The sequence below is a fragment of the Schistocerca piceifrons genome, chromosome 4 (assembly GCF_021461385.2).
Source record: "Schistocerca piceifrons isolate TAMUIC-IGC-003096 chromosome 4, iqSchPice1.1, whole genome shotgun sequence".
In the NCBI taxonomy this organism is placed as follows: Eukaryota; Metazoa; Arthropoda; class Insecta; order Orthoptera; family Acrididae; genus Schistocerca; species Schistocerca piceifrons.
Window position 1 is genome coordinate 167,479,372 of NC_060141.1, and position 22,583 is coordinate 167,501,954.

Genomic DNA, 22,583 nt, shown 5'->3' on the forward strand with positions numbered 1-22,583 from the left:
AAGTGATTCATGAAAGGTATAGGTTATTGTTAGTCAGGGCCATTCTTTTGTAGGGATTATTGAAAGTCAGATTACGTTGCGCTAAAAATATTGTATGTCAGTTTATTGATGATCAGAATAAGTAAAGAGAGAAATGTCTGTGCACGTTCCGTTTTGCTCAGCTGTTTGAAAATCAAATAACGTAAGAGATTTATCAGCACAGTCATTCATAAATTTTTCCAAGGGGACGTGTCAACAGTACTGAGTACGTCGGATTTCTAATTGTATTTGCAAAGTTGTAGCTAGTGGCTAATCCAGAATTTGTAATTCTCAAATTATTTTTTTTATAAAGGTATAATGCCAATAAGGTGTCTTAATCATAAAGTGTGACTACCAACGTTGATTCCATCCCGCTTTATCTTTTATGGTATTTAAGATATACTGTGCAAGTTTGGTACGACTAAGGAATCACGTATCATTAGTCTTACACACTACTTAAACTAACTTACACTAAGAATAACACACACACCCGAGCCCGAGGGAGGAATCGAACCTCCGGCGGGTGGGGCCGCGCAGTCCGTGACATTGCGCATCAGACTGCGCGGCCATTCCGTGCGGCAAGTTGTTATTGCTGATTGTCGAGGTAAGAGATAAATTCTATACAGGGTGTTACAAAAAGGTACGGCCAAACTTTCAGGAAATATTCCTCACACACAAATAAGGAAAAGATGTTATGTGGACATGTGTTCGGAAACGCTTAATTTCCATGTTAGAGCTCATTTTAGTTTCGTCAGTATGTACTGTACTTTCTCGATTCACCGCCAGTTGACCCAATTGAAGGAAGATAATGTTGACTTCGGTGCTTGTGTTGACATGCGACTCATTGCTCTACAGTACTAGCATCAAGCACATCAGTGCGTAGCATCAACGGGTTTTGCAGTCAGTGCAATGTTTACAAATGCGGAGTTGGCAGATGCCCACTTGATGTATGGATTAGCACGGGGCAATAACCGTGGCGTGGTAGGTTTGTAACGAGACAGATTTCCAGAACGAAGGTGTCCCAACAGGAAGACGTTCGAAGCAATTGATCGGCGTCTTAGGGAGCACGGAACATTCCAGCCTATGACTCGCGACTGGGGAAGACCTAGAACGACGAGGACACCTGCAATGGACGAGGCAATTCTTCGTGCAGTTGACGATAACCCTAATGTCAGCGTCAGAGAAGTTGCTGCTGTACAAGGTAACGTTGACCACGTCACTGTATGGAGAGTGCTCCGGGAGAACCAGTTGTTTCCGTGCCATGTACAGCGTGTGCAGGCACTGTCAGCAGCTGATTGGCCTCCACGGGTACACTTCTGCGAATGGTTCATCCAACAATGTGTTAATCCTCATATCAGTGCAAATGTTCTCTTTACGGATGATCAAATTGTAAATTTTCACAATCAACATGTGTGGGCTGTCGAGAATCTGCACGCAATTGTGCAATCGCGTCTTCAACACAGATTTTGTGTGAACGTTTGGGCAGGCATTGTTGGTGATGTCTTGATTGGGCCCCATGTTCTTCCACCTATGCTCAATGGAGCACGTTATCATGATTTCATACGGGATACTCTACCTGTGCTGCTAGAACATGTGCCTTTACAAGTACGACACAACATGTGGTTCATGCACGATGGAGTTGCTGCACATTTCAGTCGAAGTGTTCGTACGCTTCTCAACAACAGATTCGGTGACCGATGGATTGGTAGAGGCGGACCAATTCCATGGCCTCCACGCTCTCTTGACCTCAGCCCTCTTGACTTTCATTTATGGGGGCATTTGAAAGCTCTTGTCTACGCAACCCCGGTACCAAATATAGAGACTCTTCGTGCTCGTATTGTGGACGGCTGTGATACAATACGCCATTCTCCAGGGCTGCATCAGCGCATCAGGGATTCCATGCGACGGAGGGTGGATGCATGTATCCTCGCTAACGGAGGACATTTTGAACATTTCCTGTAACAAAGTGTTTGAAGTCACGCTGGTACGTTCTGTTGCTGTGTGTTTCCATTCCATGATTAATGTGACTTGAAGAGAAGTAATAAAATGAGCTCTAACATGGAAAGTAAGCGTTTCCGGACACATGTCCACATAACATATTTTCTTTCTTTGTGTGTGAGGAATGTTTACTGAAAGTTTGGCCGTACCTTTTTGTATAAGCAAGCGAGAGAAATAATTTGCGGGATATACGCTTTCTGTGAGAGAAAAGTACGCACATGCGGAACCCTCAACTTTCGCTTGGAATCGTCAACAATGCAATGCCCGCCCGTGCCTCGACTTGCGCGATCCGCAGTCGCTCGTGGATCGGTCTAGCTGGCGGCGAGAGCGTCACTCGTGAACAGGGCTGAGCACACGGCGAACCGGCGCGGGGCGGCCACGCGCTGCTATGCATACAAACGAGCCAGATACTCGTACACCGAGGCGCCGGCTGCCGCTCCCTGTACGGCGTTATGCACTGCTAACTCGCATCTATGTGTTCACTCTGAGCTCGTACTTCACTGCCCAACAACAGTTTTAGTTCCGCGCGCGTGGTATATCATCACAGACAAGTTGAGACGGAACAATCTGTTCCAACTCATTACAATTATTTTTTTGTTGCGTTATACGTTCAACATTTTTTTTAGTTTAAACAGTGCGATATTTCGGGTGAAGAAGTGGACTACTTGTTTATTTAATTCAATTCATAATTATATAAAAGCACTTCCTTTCCCTAATCCCACTACGTTGCCTTGGGTTTATTAAGTTTGGGGTTTGTATTAAGAGTTCGTCTGCTGGTAGTGCCAAGGCACAGATGTGGTCACCCTGTGGGTCGGTTAGTGCCAACCTAAGCCTGGAATAAAGACAGAGATGATGCACCTGTTTGCCAGGGGGTAGTCCGGGGTTGGTAACAGGTCCCCCTCCCCTCATGTAAGGGAACGGCCGTTGAGAGCCGAAATGATATAGTCACTCTTGGGGTAGCGGCTGAACTGAGCGGACGGAATCGAGGGCAATCTCCGTCTTTGCCGCCAATTTCATCGTGGGATGAGGTATTATGTTTTACACTGTTACTAATCCATTCTTTTTCAGGATTGAAATAAAACTTCCTGGCAGATGAAAACTGTGTGCCGGGCCGGAACTCGAACTCGGGACCTTTGCCTTTCGCGAGCAAGTGCTCTACCAACTGAGCTACCCAAGCACGACTCACGCCCCGTCCTCACAGCTTTACTTCTGTCAGGCAAAGGTCCCGAGGTCGAGTCTCGGCCCGGCACACAGTTTTAATCTTCCAGGAAGTTTCATATCAGTGCACACTCCGCTGCAGAGTGAAAATCTCATTCAGGATTGAAATATTCAGCGTGTCGTTACGGTCATTCATTCTTTTTTTTTTTTTTTTAGAAATTTTGCCTTTATAATTAAAGTTGTCAGTTAGGGTTTCTTTTACAGAGGCGAGCATGGGGGCTCGCGTTATCCCTTTATAGTGCAGCAATCACTTGGTGCCTTCAGCACACGAGAGCAGCAATAGCTCTAACAAAATTGTATAGTTTCACTTTTAGAAGCAGCATTTTTTTGCAATGTTAAAGTAACCTAGGGCCTCACCCCGCGTAGTTAACACGTGGTCGTAACGGCTGATGAGTAATTTGGATGACGATTCTGTGTGAAACCTGGTAGGAGCTGCGTGTGTGACATACTAAAGGTTCTAAGCGTGTGACGTAAAATTTTTTTAGGCCATCTCATAAATTTCGTTAATGGTTCCTTTTCAACCCCCATTTGCAAGCAGCACGTCCTGACTACTTTGATAAAGAATAGGGTGAGCGTGTGAATGATTGCATAGTATGGAAAGGAAGAACGAACAGAGGGGTGAGCTGTTGGTATCGGTCACCCACGTAGTGCCGAATTGCACTACCAGCGAGCTACCAGTTTGTTCTTGGAAATTAGTTAAGGTGAAGATGCTTACGTTTGCTGATAATTGATTATTTGCTTGTGCCGTATTTCACAGGATGTTTTATTTTTAAGAATTTGCTTTCTATTGTGAAAATGGGAGATGTCTGTGTCTGCTTTGTTCTCCCGTTTTTCCGCCAAAGAGAATATTTGTTATTCGGTCCTAGTAGTAATATCGGGTGCGAATTTCGATCACTGTCCGTCCCAGCAGATGGACCACAAGTGCAGCAACGTAGTCCCGTCCACTTTCCCAGTGCTTAAATAGAAACGGGATGCCTGTTAGTTTAAGCACCTTCAGTGCGAGACAAAACTAGAAGACTTGACTTACTTTGTTTGCTGCAATTATTAAATTTCTAAAATTTTGGGGAATATAGATAATAAATGTCATATTAAGTTTGTAAAATTTCTGGGATCTAGACAATAAATGACCTATAAACTGGATGTATTGGATTTAGTGGTCATTACAAACCCCAATCCTGTGTCGAGAGCAATGTCATGAATTTAATGATCATTACAAACCCCAGCCCTCTGTAGAGACCAATGTTACCACCCAAGCGGTGTCCTTATAGATCATGATAGAGCGTGGCCTTTACTGACTTGCCCACTTGGTTGTTTGAGCCCTCCCCCCGCGTTATCCGTTGCACAATATTAACATAATAATCATCAGATCATTTAACTAAACATCTGGCCGGCCCCTTAAATTCAATATTTTCGAGCAATGTATCAAGCGGGGAAGCACGTGTCGCAGTTCGTAGTAATAGACGGCAAATCAACGAGTAAAACTGAAGTGATATCAGGTGTCCCCCAGGGAAGCGTCCTGGGACCTCTACTGTTCCTGATCTATATAAATGACCGGGGTGACAATCTGAGCAGTTCTCTTAGGTTGTTCGCAGATGATGCCGTAATTTACCGTCTAGTAAGGTCATCCGAAGACCAGTATCAGTTGCAAAGCGATTTAGAAAAGATTGCTGTATGGTGTGGCTGGTGGCAGTTGACGCTAAATAACGAAAAGTGTGAGGTGATCCACATGAGTTCCAAAAGAAATCCGTTGGAATTCGATTACTCGATAAATAGTACAATTCTCAAGGCCGTCAATTCAACTAAGTACCTGGGTATTAAAATTACGAACAACTTCAGTTGGAAAGACCACATAGATAATGTTGTGGGAAAGGCGAGCCAAAGGTTGCGTTTCATTGGCAGGACACTTAGAAGATGCAACAAGTCCACTAAAGAGACAGCTTACACTACACTCGTTCGTCCTCTGTTAGAATATTGCTGCGCGGTGTGGGATCCTTACCAGGTGGGATTGACGGAGGACATCGAAAGGGTGCGAAAAAGGGCAGCTCGTTTTGTATTATCACGTAATAGGGGAGAGAGTGTGGCAGATATGATACGCGAGTTGGGATGGAAGTCATTAAAGCAAAGACGTTTTTCGTCGCGGCGAGATCTATTTACGAAGTTTCAGTCACCAACTTTCTCTTCCGAATGCGAAAATATTTTGTTGAGCCCAACCTACACAGGTAGGAATGATCATCAAAATAAAATAACAGATATCAGAGCTCGAACAGAAAGGTTTAGGTGTTCGTTTATCCCGGGTGCTGTTCGGGAGTGGAATGGTAGAGAGATAGTATGATTGTGGTTCGATGAACCCTCTGCCAAGCACTTAAATGTGAATTGCAGAGTAATCACGTAGATGTAGATGAGGTGACTTGGCTACTCACACGTCCGGCACGCTCTAGCATAGATAGAAGGAAACAGAGGAAGAGAGATACATAAAGGTAACGATGCATAACTAAACAGATAGTCCAGTCAAATTGCAAAAGGTGGGGTAGAAGAGTCTATTTTTTCGACTCGTTCATATGGTTGGAAAGATTAGAAAACCGAGTTTTTCCAACAAAATTTCTCTTGGGAAAACTTTCTGCAGTCAAAAAACTTCGAAAATTTCGGACTTTTTTCAGTTTTTTCAAAATTTCTCCGTTTCATTTGCTCCTATCGCTTTGACGTCTAGTTTCTTTTTTAAAGAGCACAAAATTCTCTACAAATTTGATTCTTGCCATTTTTTCTACTCCCAATATCTAAGGCGCTACAGCGCCTCAAAAAATACCAATTTTTCAAATTTCGAGCATAGTGGCAAAATACCTTATTTTCGAACACTAATTTTTCAGTTTCTGTTTGTGTAGCATAAATACATTATACGTCATGTTATAAGTTGGAATTTACCACCTCACTTACAGGTATTCAATTTCTCTGTATGCAACATGAGGATTGCTGGCCACCCAACTATTGTGATTCTTACATTACTACCTCAAGTTCACTATGGGCCACCTCAGCCCTGGTATTTGTAAAACTATAAATATAAAGAGACATAGACACACACACACACACACACACACACACATATATATATATATATATATATATATATATGTTGTTGTTGTTGTGGTCTTCAGTCCTGAGACTGGTTTGATGCAGCTCTCCATGCTACTCTATCCTGTGCAAGCTTTTTCATCTCCCAGTACCTACTGCAACCTACATCCTTCTGAATCTGCTTAGTGTATTCATCTCTTGGTCTCCCCCTACGATTTTTACCCTCCACGCTGCCCTCCAATACTAAATTGGTGATCCCTTGATGCCTCAGAACATGTCCTACCAACCGATCCCTTCTTCTGGTCAAGTTGTGCCACAAACTTCTCTTCTCCCCAATCCTATTCAATACTTCCTCATTAGTTATGTGATCTACCCATCTAATCTTCAGCATTCTTCTGTAGCACCACATTTCGAAAGCTTCTATTCTCTTCTTGTCCAAACTATTTATCGTCCATGTTTCACTTCCATACATGGCTACACTCCATACGAATACTTTCAGAAATGACTTCCTGACACTTAAATCAATACTGGATGTTAACAAATTTCTCTTCTTCAGAAACGCTTTCCTTGCCATTGCCAGTCTACATTTTATATCCTCTCTACTTCGACCATCATCAGTTATTTTGCTCCCCAAATAGCAAAACTCCTTTACTACTTTAAGTGCCTCATTTCCTAATCTAATTCCCTCAGCATCACCCGACTTAATTAGACTACATTCCATTATCCTTGTTTTGCTTTTGTTGATGTTCATCTTATATCCTCCTTTCAAGACACTGTCCATTCCATTCAACTGCTCTTGCAAGTCCTTTGCTGTCTCTGACAGAATTACAATGTCATCGGCGAACCTCAAAGTTTTTATTTCTTCTCCATGAATTTTAATACCTACTCCGAATTTTTCTTTTGTTTCCTTTACTGCTTGCTCAATATACAGATTGAACAACATCTGGGACAGGCTACAACCCTGTCTTACTCCCTTCCCAACCACTGCTTCCCTTTCATGTCCCTCGACTCTTATAACTGCCATCTGATTTCTGTACAAATTGTAAATAGCCTTTCGCTCCCTGTATTTTACCCCTGCCACCTTTAGAATTTGAAAGAGAGTATTCCAGTCGACATTGTCAAAAGCTTTCTCTAAGTCTACAAATGCTAGAAACGTAGGTTTGCCTTTCCTTAATCTTTCTTCTAAGATAAGTCGTAAGGTCAGTATTGCCTCACGTGTTCCCGTGTTTCTACGGAATCCAAACTGATCTTCCCCGAGGTTGGCTTCTACTAGTTTTTCCATTCGTCTGTAAAGAATTCGTGTTAGTATTTTGCAGCTGTGACTTATTAAGCTGATAGTTCGGTAATTTTCACATCTGTCAACACCTGCTTTCTTTGGGATTGGAATTATTATATTCTTCTTGAAGTCTGAGGGTATTTCGCCTGTTTCATACATCTTGCTCACCAGATGGTAGAGTTTTGTCAGGACTGGCTCTCCCAAGGCCGTCAGTAGTTCCAATGGAATATTGTCTACTCCGGGGGCCTTGTTTCGACTCAGGTCTTTCAGTGCTCTGTCAAACTCTTCACGCAGTATCATATCTCCCATTTCATCTTCATCTACATCCTCTTCCATTTCCATAATATTGTCCTCAAGTACATCGCCCTTGTATAGACCCTCTATATACTCCTTCCACCTTTCTGCTTTCCCTTCTTTGCTTAGAACTGGGTTTCCATCTGAGCTCTTGATATTCATACAAGTCGTTCTCTTATCTCCAAAGGTCTCTTTAATTTTCCTGTAGGCGGTATCTATCTTACCCCTAGTGAGATAGGCCTCTACATCCTTACATTTGTCCTCTAGCCATCCCTGCTTAGCCATTTTGCACTTCATATATATATATATATATATATATATATATATATATATATATATATATATATATATATATCTATATATATATATATATGAACACGCACACAAAATAAGTTGTCTCAAGAAAGTGAACTATTATTAGCTGCAATAGGCAACCTAATTGGGTAGGTAATTATTCTTGTGTATAAAAGCCACACAGTTGACATTAAAAATAAGTAGCTTTATTACAATTTAAATGCATTGCCAGTTACTAGAAAATGTTGACAGTTCTGGGTGTGTAATACTTGTAATATCGCACTTTAGCTCACTTGAGACAGATATGAACATCACTTCCAACGTTTTGATGGGCCAGATTCCTCAGAAATACCTTGAGTTACGGATTCAGGGTCTGTACATAGAGTTGATCCCAGATTGACCTCTTCTTTAAACAGCGAGTCAGCCTCAGGAAGTTCGTTGATTTCGTCAGCGGTTTCCTCAACATCCTCCATAACATCTTCTTCACTGTCTGCATATAAAAATTTTGGCACGTTTTCACAGTTGACCCCAATACATTTCTTGCAAATTGAATAACATTTCAAACCCGCTTTTCTGCAGGAGCACGCTCCGCCACAGTTCAGCTTGCATGACACATGAAACAATGTGAAGAAGAGCTTCAGGTGCTGGATCTTGGCTCATTAAAACGGGTATTGGACCGTGGTCACTGTTATTCCAGCCCCATTTCTCAGGAGGTTTCCAATTTCTCATCCAACTTTGGACTTGTTGGTAAGTCCGCAACGAATGATGTTGTGCAACATCTTGTGTAGGTAGCAACCGTGCAAGATTCAGTTTGCTTTTTGTGGCAGACTTGGCGAATAGCTGGTACCGCAAATGGTCTAGTGTGTGGGAACTGCTGACACCTCCACTATACAATGCGATAGTAACCTGTTCTCCTGCTGTTATTATTTCTTCACGAGTACCATGTGGTTTATTGAACGTGCAAAGCGCTGAGGTTAGGTGTTCATTTTTCGCAACAATATTGCAGCACTTAAGTTTTCCTTGACCAAAAAAGCGGATGTTGTATCACATCCGCTAAAGGCGTGAGTGAACAGAATATATTCACTGTCAAACTTGTAAGATGCAGTGTAAAAGCACTTGTCTTCTGCATTTCCTCTTCCTGGCTTTAATAATAATAATTTTTCAATGCCTTGCCCCAAACCGGTCACGCAATCCGACGTGAATGTGTTCGTAGTTACTGAATATGATGCTGTTTGTCCTGACCCTGCAGCAGAGTGAGATGGTAAATTCCAATGAATAACATGATGAGTAATATGTTTATAATACAGAAATAGAAACTGAAATAACAGTGTTCAAAAAATAGGTAATTTGCCACTTTGCTCGAAATTTGAAAAATTGGTATGTTTTACGCGCTGTAGCGCCTTAGATACTGGGAGTAGAAAAAAAGGTAAGAATCAAATTTGTAGAGAATTTTGTGCTCTTTAAAAAAGTAAATAAAAGTCAAAGCGATAGGAGCAAATAAAACTGAGATTTTTGAAAAAACTGAAAAAGGTCCGAAATTTTCGAAGTTTTTTGACTGCAGAAAGTTTTCCCAAGAGAAATTTTGTTGCCAAAACTTGGTTTTCTAACCTTTCCAACAACATGAACGAGTTAAAAAAATAAAATCTTCTACCCCACCTTTTGCAAGGTACAGGCTTTTTTTCTGACAGTTTCACTGGACTAAGATGGAACCTTTCAAAGTAACACGCCTGTGCTGTGAAGAACAATAATGAATGTTCCTTCGGATATTCGTGCATCTCCGAAGGGACAAGCACTGCGACGACGACATGTCGTGACGTATGAACGACGACATACGGAGGTTTCGGTGTGACCGTGAATCGTGCACGATAGCCACAGCGGTTGAGGCGAGCGCTCACGTAAAGCGAGAAATCCGGTTTCGAGTCCCGGGCTGCCAAAAATTTTCAGTGTCGTCATTCCCTTACACAGCTGATGGTTGTTCGTATTCGCAACTGCGAATACATTTTCTTGGAAGACAAGCACAGAAAACGGCATTAGCGAAGAGCCAAATGTTAGCGCTGGAACTCGATTCAGCAACGCTACTTACTGCGCACTTTTATGTTTCATCGATGAGGTTTTGGAAGTACCCCGCCGGCCCTAAAAGTTTCGAGACTGGATTGATAAATAAAAGAGAAAATTTAAAGATGTTGGTTTTAATGGTTCATGTGTTCTACATAATTTTTCCGCACTAGCGTACAACGCAGTAAACGTTCATTCTGACATGTGCAACTGCGAGAAAAGTCCTTCTTTGGCGTCTTGTTCAATTCGCGCGTCATGTTGGCTTTAATGTCAGTTACGTCGTCCAAGCGTTTGAGCTGGTGCACTGCTGGCGCCAGTCTCCGTCCATTGTAATCCCGATCGTTGTGAGTCGATTTTCGATGCCTGCTTGTCTTCTTCGCATCTTTCGCGGATGGTTATTGAACTGCGGCGCGCGCGCTCTGCAAGGGTCTGGCGTTCGGGTATCAGCTGTGTGAGCGACAGTGACGTGTGGCGGTGGCGAGTGACCGAGTCGGTACGACGAAGGAGCGAGGGCAGTAGAGATGGGTAGTTCGCGAAAGAACGGGTGCAAAGGAACGGTTCACCAAGATGATCGAAAGGACCGAGGAACGAATTCCAAGGAACGATCGGTTCATAGTTCACTTGTTCACTTCGGTCGCGGCGATCACTTCGGCAGTTCTCGGTCCAGCCTCGGTCGCGTGCTCGTCTCAGTCTCGGTCTCCCTCGGCCGTACTTGTCGTTCTTCGCATGACCACCTGTCTCAGTTCCACTGCCGACTGCTCCTAGTTAGTTCAGTATCCATCTAGTTGTTCGTTTCGTTCACTGCGCTCGCCTATTTTATATGTGTTCCAAATTGTTCTTACACTTGGTTCTGGCTGTTCAGCGTCCACGAACGGTAATCAAAAAGTATTTTATAGTTACGTAAATTACATAAAAATTACGTTGTATGTAATAGGTACGTCTTTCTAGATAACAAAAGGGCATATCATCTCACTTCATTATATCGATGAACAGCAGAAGACATACTTATAACAAGGCGAGTTGTTTTTGCTATTCATACATTTTTTGGTTTCATCGACTATGAATAGAAATCCTCTTCCAGATGTAAAACACGCCTATCAACTTTCGTTTATGTTGCACAATTCCTTCTGGGTATCGCGAATCTTTTCCGTCAGTGTTTAAGGAAGGGTATTGTGCACGAGGAAGTTTCAGCGTCAGAAAACGGAGGCGGAAAGCAAACCTGCAGAGCTAACTTTCAATAATTTGCTTAATTTTTAGTGTAAGAAAATTCATATAAAACGATTTTCGTGTATCTTTCATATACAAAACATCACATTTAGGAAGGATCTAATTATTTTTAAGTTTGGTTGTTTCCAACTTGCATTACCTGCTAGTTTGGTTTCTTTGAAATCAAAAAAGTGGTTTGTGAGTCATTTTGGCTCAGTAGGAAAAGCGGTGCCTCTCCGTGTGAAAAGACATAGATTGCCAAAAATCGTATTTACTTATTACCTCAAAAACATTTGTTCAGAAGGAGCTTTCAAACCAAAAACTTTATTACTGCGATCTTAATTATTATTATTATTATTGCTGCATTAGCTTTAATAATGCAACATAAAAACCTAATTTTTACTAAGCGTGTGACGCAAGTATGAGAAAACCACAATTTATTTTATGCTTCCATAAAGTCTCTACTTCGCCCACGAACTCAGAGACAACGTGAAGTATATATAGGGTGTTAACGATTATTGTTTACAACGTATCATAGCTATGTAGTGGAAGTCGAAACGAAGAATTTTATACAAGACACTTGTGGTCTATTAAGTTGGGAAACAGCCACCAACAGGTTTACAAGACTACATGAGCTATAACCCATGCGCGTCGCGTGAGATTTTCATGTTCTCTTCTCCAGCTCTCTACACATCGTCATTGATTGTTTCGCAATTGTTGCTTGCATTAGCTTGTTATTTCTTCACTGCCTAATTATTACATGTTTGCGTGTTTGTTGTATCTGCCCGTAACGGGCAACACATCGTTCGTAATTGGCGAGCAGTCTGTAGTCGGGGCCGGTTTTCCGTGCGCCACTCTATATTATTTCCTTGCGATCAGACACACAAGGCTACGGTTGGCTAAACGAGAGGTTCTGCAGAATCACAGAAATTACTTCTAAAAGTATGTAACAATTCTGTAATGAATAAAAATTCTATACTCCCGGGGGGAGTCCCCTCTATCCTTCAGTCACCTACACTACTTGTTTTCAGTTTTTCAGAAGAACTATATACCAAGCACAAATGAACGGTGAACGAGTAAAAATGAACGGTTCCCAAAAAAGAACGATCAGCAGTGAACTAGTTCCCAAGGATGAACGAGTTTGCCCATATCTAGTGGGCAGCTGCTGCGGCGTGTTTCGCCATTTGAATGCAAATCTGCTGCCGATAGTGATTGGGATTTCCTGAATATTTGAAGGATAAATTTCCTTCGCTTCTGTTACATGTTACTCAAAGTGAACGAACTGGAGTCGTCGAATTGTTTCTTGGTGGGTTCTGTTTACGTTAATTGAATAGCCGAGTGCACTGAAAACTATCTTGGTTGTTTCAGTTATTTGTCATTGTACTTGGTCTGGGCGCCTGATATGTTGATGGTATTGAAGGGAGTGGGAGATACGCACAACAAATAGACATGAAGCCATGCTTCATGCGTAAAAAAATGGTTCAAATGGCTCTGAGCACTACGGGACTTAACTGCTGCGGTCATCAGTCCCCTAGAACGTAGAACTAATTAAACCTAACTAACCTAAGGACATCACACACATCCATGCCAGAAGCAGGAATTGAACCTGCGACCGTAGCGGTCGCGCGGTTCCAGACTGTATGTAGCGCCTAGAACCGCTCGGCCACTCTGGCCGGCCTTAATGCGTAGCTAGAGGTCATGCCAAATAGTGCGTAAGTCTGTGCCTGACGTTCAAGAGCGGGCCGATATAATTTTCCTATTTCTTATTCCTATGTTATTATTTCTTTTCATTGTTCTAGAGAATTGGCCAATCAAATTTTAAGAGCCGTCACTGGGCAAGTGCTCATCTAGATTAGTCAGACTTGGATTCATTGGTGCCGTGTATAATTAAAGGTTTATTTATAACTAATTGGACAGATATGTTTGTCTATCTGATGCACCAGAATGTTGTCCTCCGCTGATGTGTTTATGTTTCAGACAATTGGCAGTGGTCCACGCGAGCAAACTCCGATCGGGGTATCACGGTGGAAGAGGGAAATTTAAGGACCTGGACCGGTGTCTGTGGTTACGTTGTTAGTGTCGGGCAATTCCATCTTTCCAGTGGAGCGTTGTGGTTTTCTGGAAGCTTAATTGTAGCCCAAAGTTGAGTATAGCTCCGTTTTACCTTCTCGTCCGTGAATCTCCTCTATCTGGAAGCACCTTTCGGTTTGCTCGCTTCCATCACTAATTTTCAACGTAAAAAAATTGTCATGGTTCCATGTTAAGACTATTTAATATCTTATTATTATATTCTCGCCATGGAATGTATGTGAACCTCGCACCTGTGAATAATACTAAAGAGGAGCTTAGTCTAATAATACCTTTAAGTTGTTACAATTACTTAAAATCAGTCCTTGGAAGCAGTTTTAGAATTTGATATGGGTTGTGTGGAAGCTAGTTTCTATGTAAGTCGTGAAGCATTCAGTTTTATCAGTTAAGTTTTATTAATGGGGTTTTATGGACATTGTTTTAATTAGTGAAAATTGCTTGAGTAGATTTGAAAGAGTTGAAACGGCTCCATGTAAAGACTATTTAAGAAGCCATTATTATATCCTGGCCATGAAATTTATGTGAACCTCATACCTGTGAGTAATACTAAAGAGAAGCTTAGTAGAGTGCATTAATCTGATCATACTTTAATTTGTTACAATTGATTAAAATCAGTCCATGGAAGTAGTTTTGGAATTTGATATGGAAGCCAGTTTCTATGTAAGTCATGAAGCATTCAGTTTTATCAGTTAAATTTTATTAATGGGGTTCTATGAACATTGTTTTAGTCAGTGAAAATTGCTTGAGTAAATTTTGTAAAATCTGGGTGTGTCACATTTAAATACATTAATGTTCCAATCTGACTCTTGGTTTCATTAACAGCATGTGTTTGTAATAAAGAAGTGTTTGGCAACTACAAACTGGTTATATGTTTAATTTCGATGCGTCGCATCAGCGTTGATCCTTCACGTGAATTTCTGCACATTGTCGTTTCGTGATAGGTTCGTATTTAACAGCAAGTTTCGTCACCCGTGAGATTTTTTTCCCAGAAAAGTGTTTCCCGCGGGTTTGCATTTCAATCAAGTCGCGGCAGCCATCCAAGCGTCGTCTTTGTCCGGTAGTCGAGATATGTAGGACAAACACTGCAAGCACTTTTCTCTTCTTCAAAATATTCTGGAGAACGTGATGAACACGCGATTTAGACACGTTACTCCACTGCGATTTGTGTTACAACAACGTTGACACACTACGGCCAGATGACCACTACGGCCTGCTCACAACTGACTGGTCAAATGCACATCTGTTTCTGAAAGCTCCGTTGACTAGGATATCCCCCCTCCATATAGAATCTTTCACTTGCTCTACTACTGTGTTATTCCCAGTGTTGCTGACTACTTGCCGTTCTCTTTCTTCCTACTGTTCCATCACCTTCATCTTGACTTTGTGGATCCCTTACAATTATTCTGGGCTAGTAGATCGTTCATTTCATATAATAAGTCTTTAAAGCACCCTTACTTTCGGCCATAGAGGTTATGTCGTCTGATTCATGCTGAAATTGTGCACAAGCTAAACTGACTTGTTAGCACAGGTTATACAATACATGTGCCCAAAATATAACTTCAAGTCAACAATTTTTACACACCAGCTGGGTGTGACAGAGATTGAGCTGTGTGAACTTTCTAGAACAGTTTCTTGGCCTATCGAAAAAACTGTGTTGTGACATTTTGCTAATACATTTACAAAGAATAAAAAAAACACATTTGCTGTTAAACTGAATGCCTCTAAACATTTTAGTGAATCTAGGTCTATAACCCGCAAGCCAGTTTATGGTATGTCGTGCAGGCCACAGCAAGTATCACTTGGGTTTACTCCTCTCCTATTATATTTGTAATTGGTGTTCCGTATCAGCTCTAATATCTGTGCTTTCGCAGTCGTGGTCATTATTTAATATGCTTGTATTAAGAATGCGTGGTAACAGACTCATGAACGGAACTCAAGCGTCGGTCGATCAACTATTTTCTTGAATCAATTGCATTTTATAAATTTTCTTTCATTAAATCTCAGGCTGGTTTTTATAGCTATCTTTATGGGGTCTTTCCACTACATGTCGGTCTAGACGAATAACCCCCGATGTTATTCGTCTGTCCTGTTTCTACTGATTTATCGCCAACATTGCTATCGATCAGACTGTATATGCGTAATATGTTGCATTTCTTTACAAGGGCCAAAGGATAATCATTACTCCAGGCGTTTATGCTATGGAGGTCTGCTTTCCGCTACCGTTTTCTGACGCTGAAACTTCCTTGTGCACAATATACTTCCTTAAACACTGACGGAAATGATTCGCGACTACCAGAAGGAATTGTGCAACATAAACGAAAGTTGATAGGCGTGTTTTATGTCTGGAAGAGGATGTCTATTCAAATTTCGCGCCAGTCGCATAAGAGTAGCGTCACTATGAGCATGCAAATCGGGTTTGCTTCAACTGTGCGCTGTAGCGCTGATGAGCGTTAGTTACTTTGAGATTGGACGTGGTACGCTGATGTTAACAATAATGCCTTTATGACGACAAAGGCGCTTCTATCAACTCTTCAGGTGGTGTAATAGGGCTACGAGAAGCTGGAATTTCTTTTGTGATACTGCAGAAAGAAGAATGTAGCGACTGTACATGATTTCTGCCAGCGGTTGTCACGAGAATGTACGGTCGCGAAACGACGCCCACTGCTTGAATACTGCTCAGCAGTGTGGGATCCGTACCAGATGGGATTGATAGAAGAGATAGAGAAGATCCAACGGAGAGCAGCGCGCTTCGTTACAGGATCATTTAGTAATCGCGAAAGCGTTACGGAGATGATAGATAAATTCCAGTGGATGACTCGGCAGGAGAGACGCTCAGTAGCTCGGTACGGGCTTTTGTTGAAGTTTTGAGAACGTACCTTCACCGAGGGGTCAAGCAGTATATTGCTCCCTCCTACGTATATCTCGCGAAGAGACCATGAGGATAAAATCAGAGAGATTGAGCCCACACAGAGGCATACCGACAGTCCTTCTTTCCACGAACAATACGAGACTGGAATAGAAGGGAGAACCGATAGAGGTACTCAATGTAGCCTCCGCCACACACCGTCAGGTGGCTTGCGGAGTATGGATGTAGATGTAGATGTAGAGCGGGTGTCGCACGGTCACCTAACACTACCGAGATGGAAGACCATGGTGTTAATCGTGTGGCTCTGGCGTATCGTACTGCATGTGGAACAGCACCACAGTGACAGCAATATGAGCAACAGTTGGCACCATAGTGACACAACGAACTGTTTCAAGGACAGCTCGGAGCCAGACGCCCAGTAGCGTTCCTTCCATTGACCTCAAACCACCGCCATTTACGAGTTCAGTGGTGACTTGTTGAGTCGGCCACAGTGTTGCTTATATCACTGAGGGATCAGTTTTTGTACATGGACTATCATCAGTATTTTCCGCACTTATGGATGGTTTGAAAACGGACGCAGACGTCCGAAACTAGTCATCATCAAGAAGTAAAAAAAAAAAAAAAAAAAGTTACTTCTCAGTGGAACTTATGACGGAGCTACAAGCATTTATTTCAAATATCCTTTTGTATCTAGTACACTGCTTTTGTTGACACTAACAGGGGCGCTGGCATTGACACACGCCAAACCCTTATGACTTGTCCTCTCTCATTTATCTTCTGTAACTGTCCTCTCGGTGGGTGTCATAGGGAGGTGATCGGCTATCAGGGGCTTTAATTACTTTATGCTCGAATTAAGTCAGGTGACGTGTCAGAGTAGTCAACAGCTCTAATCGCTGCCTACAGTGCAGCCGATCTTGATAGCTGACTCAACACCAGCCGAGCACAGCTTTTGGTAAAGTACCGTACGTAGCAGCTCCGGCACAGTAGGGACTCAGTTATTTTGAAACGCCAACACCGCGTCTGACAGCACTGTGCACACATTGGATCTAATTTATATGGGGAATTCTATACAGGGTGTTACAAAAAGGTACGGCCAAACTTTCAGGAAACATTCCTCACACACAAAGAAAGAAAATATGTTACGTAGACATGTGTCCGGAAACGCTTACTTTCCGTGTTAGAGCTCATTTTATTACTTCTCTTCAAATCACGTTGATCATGGAATGGAAACACACAGCAACAGAACGTACCAGCGTGACTTCAAACACTTTGTTACAGGAAATGTTCAAAATGTCTTCCGTTAGCGAGGATACATGCATCCTCCCTCCGTCTCATGGAATCCCTGATGCGCTGATGCAGCCCTGGAGAATGGCGTATTGTATCACAGCCGTCCACAATACGAGCACAGAGAGTCTCTACATTTGGTACCGGGGTTGCGTAGACAAGAGCTTTCAAATTCCCCCATAAATGAAAGTCAAGAGGGTTGAGGTAAGGAGAGCGTGGAGGCCATGAAATTGGTTCGCCTCTACCAATCCATCGGTCACCGAATCTGTTGTTGAGAAGCGTACGAACACTTCGACTGAAATGTGCAGGAGCTCCATCGTGCATGAACCACATGTTGTGTCGTACTTGTAAAGGCACATGTTCTAGCAGCACAGGTAGAGTATCCCGTATGAAATCATGGCAGTGAATCGAGGAAGTACAGTACATACTGACGAAACTAAAATGAGCTCTAACATGGAAATTAAGCGTTTCCGGACACATGTCCACATAACATCTTTTCTTTATTTGTGTGTGAGGAATGTTTCCTGAAAGTTTGGCCGTACCTTTTTGTAACAACCTGTAGATGAGAACTATTACTCGATCACTGTACCACAAATTAGCGAATTATCAGTCTGTTAGGATAATCATCCCACTCACACCTCCAAGTGTAGGCCCGGCGTGTCTAGCACGCAGACAGGTTGGTTGCAGGCGCTCAACTGCCCTCCTTCTAACCAACGCATGCCATCACTGGCACCAAGGCGGAATCAGCTTTCCGCAAAAAACGCAACACACCTCCAATCTTTCCTTCTATGAGCTCTCGCTTTCATCACTGCAGAGGCAATCTTTGTGCACGGGCTATCGCTAGTATTTGCCACACTTACTGATGGTTTGAAAATGATCTGAGGTGTGAGGTTGATGGTTATTCTGCGTAAAGGATTTATCTGAGATGTACCCTTTACCCTGTGGCTCCTGCAAGATGCATTTTCCACCCCCACTCTACTTCAGAAGTCAGACAGACGCTCCTAACGTTCTAAAGACAAATGCCTGAAAAACTTTCAGCAATAAATATCTTCTGGAGTCGTCCGCTGTAAGGAAATGATACAAAAATTCACAAAATTTCTTACGTAACTAGTGGGATACTTGGGTAGTGGAGTAGTGCTAGTTAGTGTAAGAAAAACATGAAACTAACGAAAGTTATTATTTATTTTGCAAAAATTCTGAAAAATCACAATGACACTTTTAGTTATGAATGGAACAAATTATATCCTGGTTGTTTTCGGAATGTGAAGTTACTTTTCAAGGATAGGATTCGCTAATGAAATTTCTCCACAAAGTTTAAGATGGTAGTTAACTTGGCAGAATGGCTGAGAGGCACGCCTACTCAACTCGAATAATTATCCTTTAGAATGTTGCTAGGTACGGTCGAGGCTGTCGCGTGTGAAATGCTGTGAAGTGTACTGTTGTGGAGGAAATATGGGGCTCGCAACAGCTGTGGCGCACAATACAGTAAGCTGCGATGACTGCTGTCTACGCCGCTTGCTGCTGACAAATAAGATAACTCTCGTTCTATCTGGATTGACTTTCGCCAGTCAAACTCTCCCTATGCCTTGATGAAGTCAAGGATTCCTATTCGCCCCTAGTCTAACTATCGGCGTTGTACACCGGTCAGATAACCAGTCCAACGCGATACCACTCAAAATTCGCTTGCAGGCGTTTAATATGACTCTATCCATTCACACCGCACAGTAAGTGTGTCAGCCAACACAGTGAACAACGCTTAATCGCAAGGACTCAATATAGAGTAGCCCTTTGATTCGCTCTCGACAGAGGTGCTCTCCCAGTGAAGTGCTGAGGAGAGGCTTGTTCCTCGCTCTTTCGGGTACACGTACGAGCGCGCACGCTCTCGTTACGTGTTCTCGCTCCAAGAGCGACAACGGAACGGCCTCTCCACGCCAGACGTGAAGGGGTATATCTTTCGGTCTCTTCCATTATTCCTTCAGCTCAAGGTGTCAGAAATATCGTCTGCCAATCAGCATTGCTCTTCTAATATGGGAAAATGACGTTTCATTTAAGGCGATCAATCCGGAAATCTGTAGCACCGGCGTTTGGCGTTTGCTGTCTCCCTGTGAAAACCTCTGAAACTGCGTGCTCTGTTTGTAAAGAATGTGTAGGCTGGGCGCTCCCACACAATGTAGCGGAATTTGCTTTTAAGCCGAACACGGAGTCGTTCTTCCTTTCACTCGGGCAAAAGCTGTCCGCTCCACGGCCGAGGTTGACTTGTCCTCTGAAGGGACCAGTCTCCCGGCGTGCAGTCTGCCTCTCGATAACTAAAAGCTCCCGTGACCGTCATGTCTGGAATGTATGTGTGTATGCCAGCCTTGAGTATTTCAACCACAGTGCACTTACTTGTTATGTACATATCGTTTACATGAATTCATACAACATTGACTTTATCCTATCGAGTTTGGGTTCGAATGAAGCGTCTTGATGTGCGGAACATGACTGTGAGGGCGGAACATGTAAGCAATGAAGGTCAGGAGACCACGACGTCTTACAATGGACACAGGTGTCCGAAGATAGTCACCATTAAGAAATAAAAAATAAAAAAAATGTACTTCTCAGACCACCTTATGACGGAGCTACGACCATTTATTTCAATTATAAGACAAGTTGCGGACATGTTTTGCACATGCAGCACGCTGCAGGCTAGTGCAAAGAAATATGCAATTTACGTATCGATGAAAAATGTAAAATGCAGCTAGTCTTACATAACACTCTTTTGTAGGTGGCATTACTACATGCTATAGATTCCTTGATGTTACGCGCTCGGGCGTATCTTCCTTACACGATTTTGGTCAAAGATGTTTTTTTTTGTTTTTGGAAGTGTGGAGAACTTGAGACATTTGCCAATGATTGCCACCTGGCGCGTAATGTACGGCTCGCAGACCTTAGAAGTAGGGCTTCACGAGACGATGCGATATGTACCGTGTAAGACAGGAGCTCGCGCTGCACAACTTTGCGACTGACCTGCACGGGTTTGACGGTGGGGCTGGCGGTCGTGGCGGGCGGCGAGGGCGGCAGGTCGAAGCGCACGCGGCGCACCGGCTTCTGGGGCGGCGGCGAGGGCGGCGGCTTGTGGTCGCCGGCTGCCTGCCCGCGGGCGTGGGCGGCGTCGCCGTTGAGTAGCATGGCAGCCTGCACGTCCGTGTAGGAGCGCGAGTAACGCCGCCCGCCCTGCCGGCACTGCACCGACACCCGCAGGGGCGGCGCGGGCGCGGAAGCGCCGGGGGCGGCGTCCGGGGGCGGCGGTGGCGACGAGAAGCGCTGGCTCAGCCCCAGCGCCGGCAGCTGCGCCACCTGCAGCACGGGCGAGCGGCCGCGCGTGCTGTACATGCTCGCCTGCACACAAGAGAGCACGACTCAGTTCTGGTCCCAGAAATTATTGCACAAAAATACTCTCGTAATCAACATGCAAATGAATATGACTCACAAAACAATCGAAGATGGTTTTTAAATATAGCAGTCTCTATTTCCATTACTCACAATATGTCATGTTTATCGTCTTATCTAAAAATTAAACAAAGTAAGTTATTAATAAATACATCTTTAAGTCGATAGCACAGATTAAAAATATTTAACAATATAACAAACAATAATACATTTTACCTACTGAAGAAGAGTCAAAGAAACTGGTACACCTGCTTAATATCGTGAGGGCCCTCGCGAGCATCCAGAAGTGCCGCAACACGACGTCGCATAGACCCAACTAATGTCTGAAGTAGTGCTGGAGGGAACTGACATTACTAATCCTGCAGGGCTGTCCACAAATCAGTAAGAGTACGAGGGGGTGGAGGTCTCTTCTGAACAGCACGTTGCAAGGCATCCCAGGCATGCTCAATGACTGGGCAGTCTGGTGGCCAGGGGATGTGTTTACACCCAGAAGAGTTTTCCTGGAGCCACTCAGTAGCAATTCTGGACATGTGGGGTGTCGCATTGTCCTTCTGGAATTGCCCAAGTCCGTCGGAATGCACAATGGGTACGAATGGATGCAGGTGATCAGAAAGGGTGCTTACGCACGTTTTACCTGTCAGAGTCGTATCTAGACGTCTGCGGAGCCAAATATCACTCCAACTACACACGCCCCACACCATTACAGAGCCTCCACCAACTTGAACAGTCCCCTGCTGACATGCAGGGTCCATGGATTCATTGTCTCCATACCCGTACACGTCCATCCGTTCGATACAATTTGAAACGAGACTTGTCAGACCAGGCTACACGTGTCCAGTTATCAGAAGTCCAATGTCGGGGTCGATGGGGCCAGACGAGGCGTAAGGCTTTATGTCGTGCAGTCATCAACAGTACACGAGTGGGCCTTCGACTCCGAAAGCCCAAATCGGTTATGTTTCTTTGAATGGTTCGCACACTGACATTTGCTGATGGCCCAGCATTGAAATCTGGAGCAATTTGCGGAAGGGTTGCACTCCTGTCACGTTGAACGACTCTCTTCAGTCGTCGTTGGTCCCGTTCTTACAGGATCTTTTTCCGACGGCAGCGATGTCGGAGATGCTTTACCGGATTCCTGATATTAACCGTACACACGTGAAATGGTCGTACTGGAAAATCCCCACTCATCGCTACCTCGAAGATGCTGTGTCCTATCGCTCGTCACCGACTATAACACCAAGTTCAAACTCACTTGAATCTTGATAACCTGCCATTGTAGCAGCAGTATCCGCTGTAATAACTACGCTAGACACTTGTCTTATATGGGCGTTACTGACCACAGCGCCATATTTTGCCTGTTTACAAATCTCTGTATTTGAATACGTATGCCTATACCAGTTTCTTTAGAGCTTCAGTGTATTAATGTTTTATTTCATGTTATTTTTAGATCTGAAGATAATCATTAAATGTGATTGAAACTAGTTACCAAGTGTG

General features: G+C 43.3%; 1 protein-coding gene across 1 annotated transcript in view; it reads right to left on the reverse strand.

The window, feature by feature from the left end:
• Nucleotides 1-2,327: 2,327 nt before the first annotated feature.
• The window catches only part of LOC124795695 (uncharacterized protein MT2145-like), a 621,229-nt gene continuing 600,973 nt past the window's right edge, over nt 2,328-22,583 (reverse strand). The window contains exons 3-4 of the mRNA XM_047259776.1: nt 20,670-21,041; nt 2,328-2,402 (exon numbers count right to left, since the gene is read on the reverse strand). Of these exons, the coding sequence (XP_047115732.1) occupies nt 2,328-2,402; nt 20,670-21,035 (441 nt within the window). The 5' untranslated portion in view covers nt 21,036-21,041. The remainder of the gene's footprint in view (nt 2,403-20,669; nt 21,042-22,583) is intronic.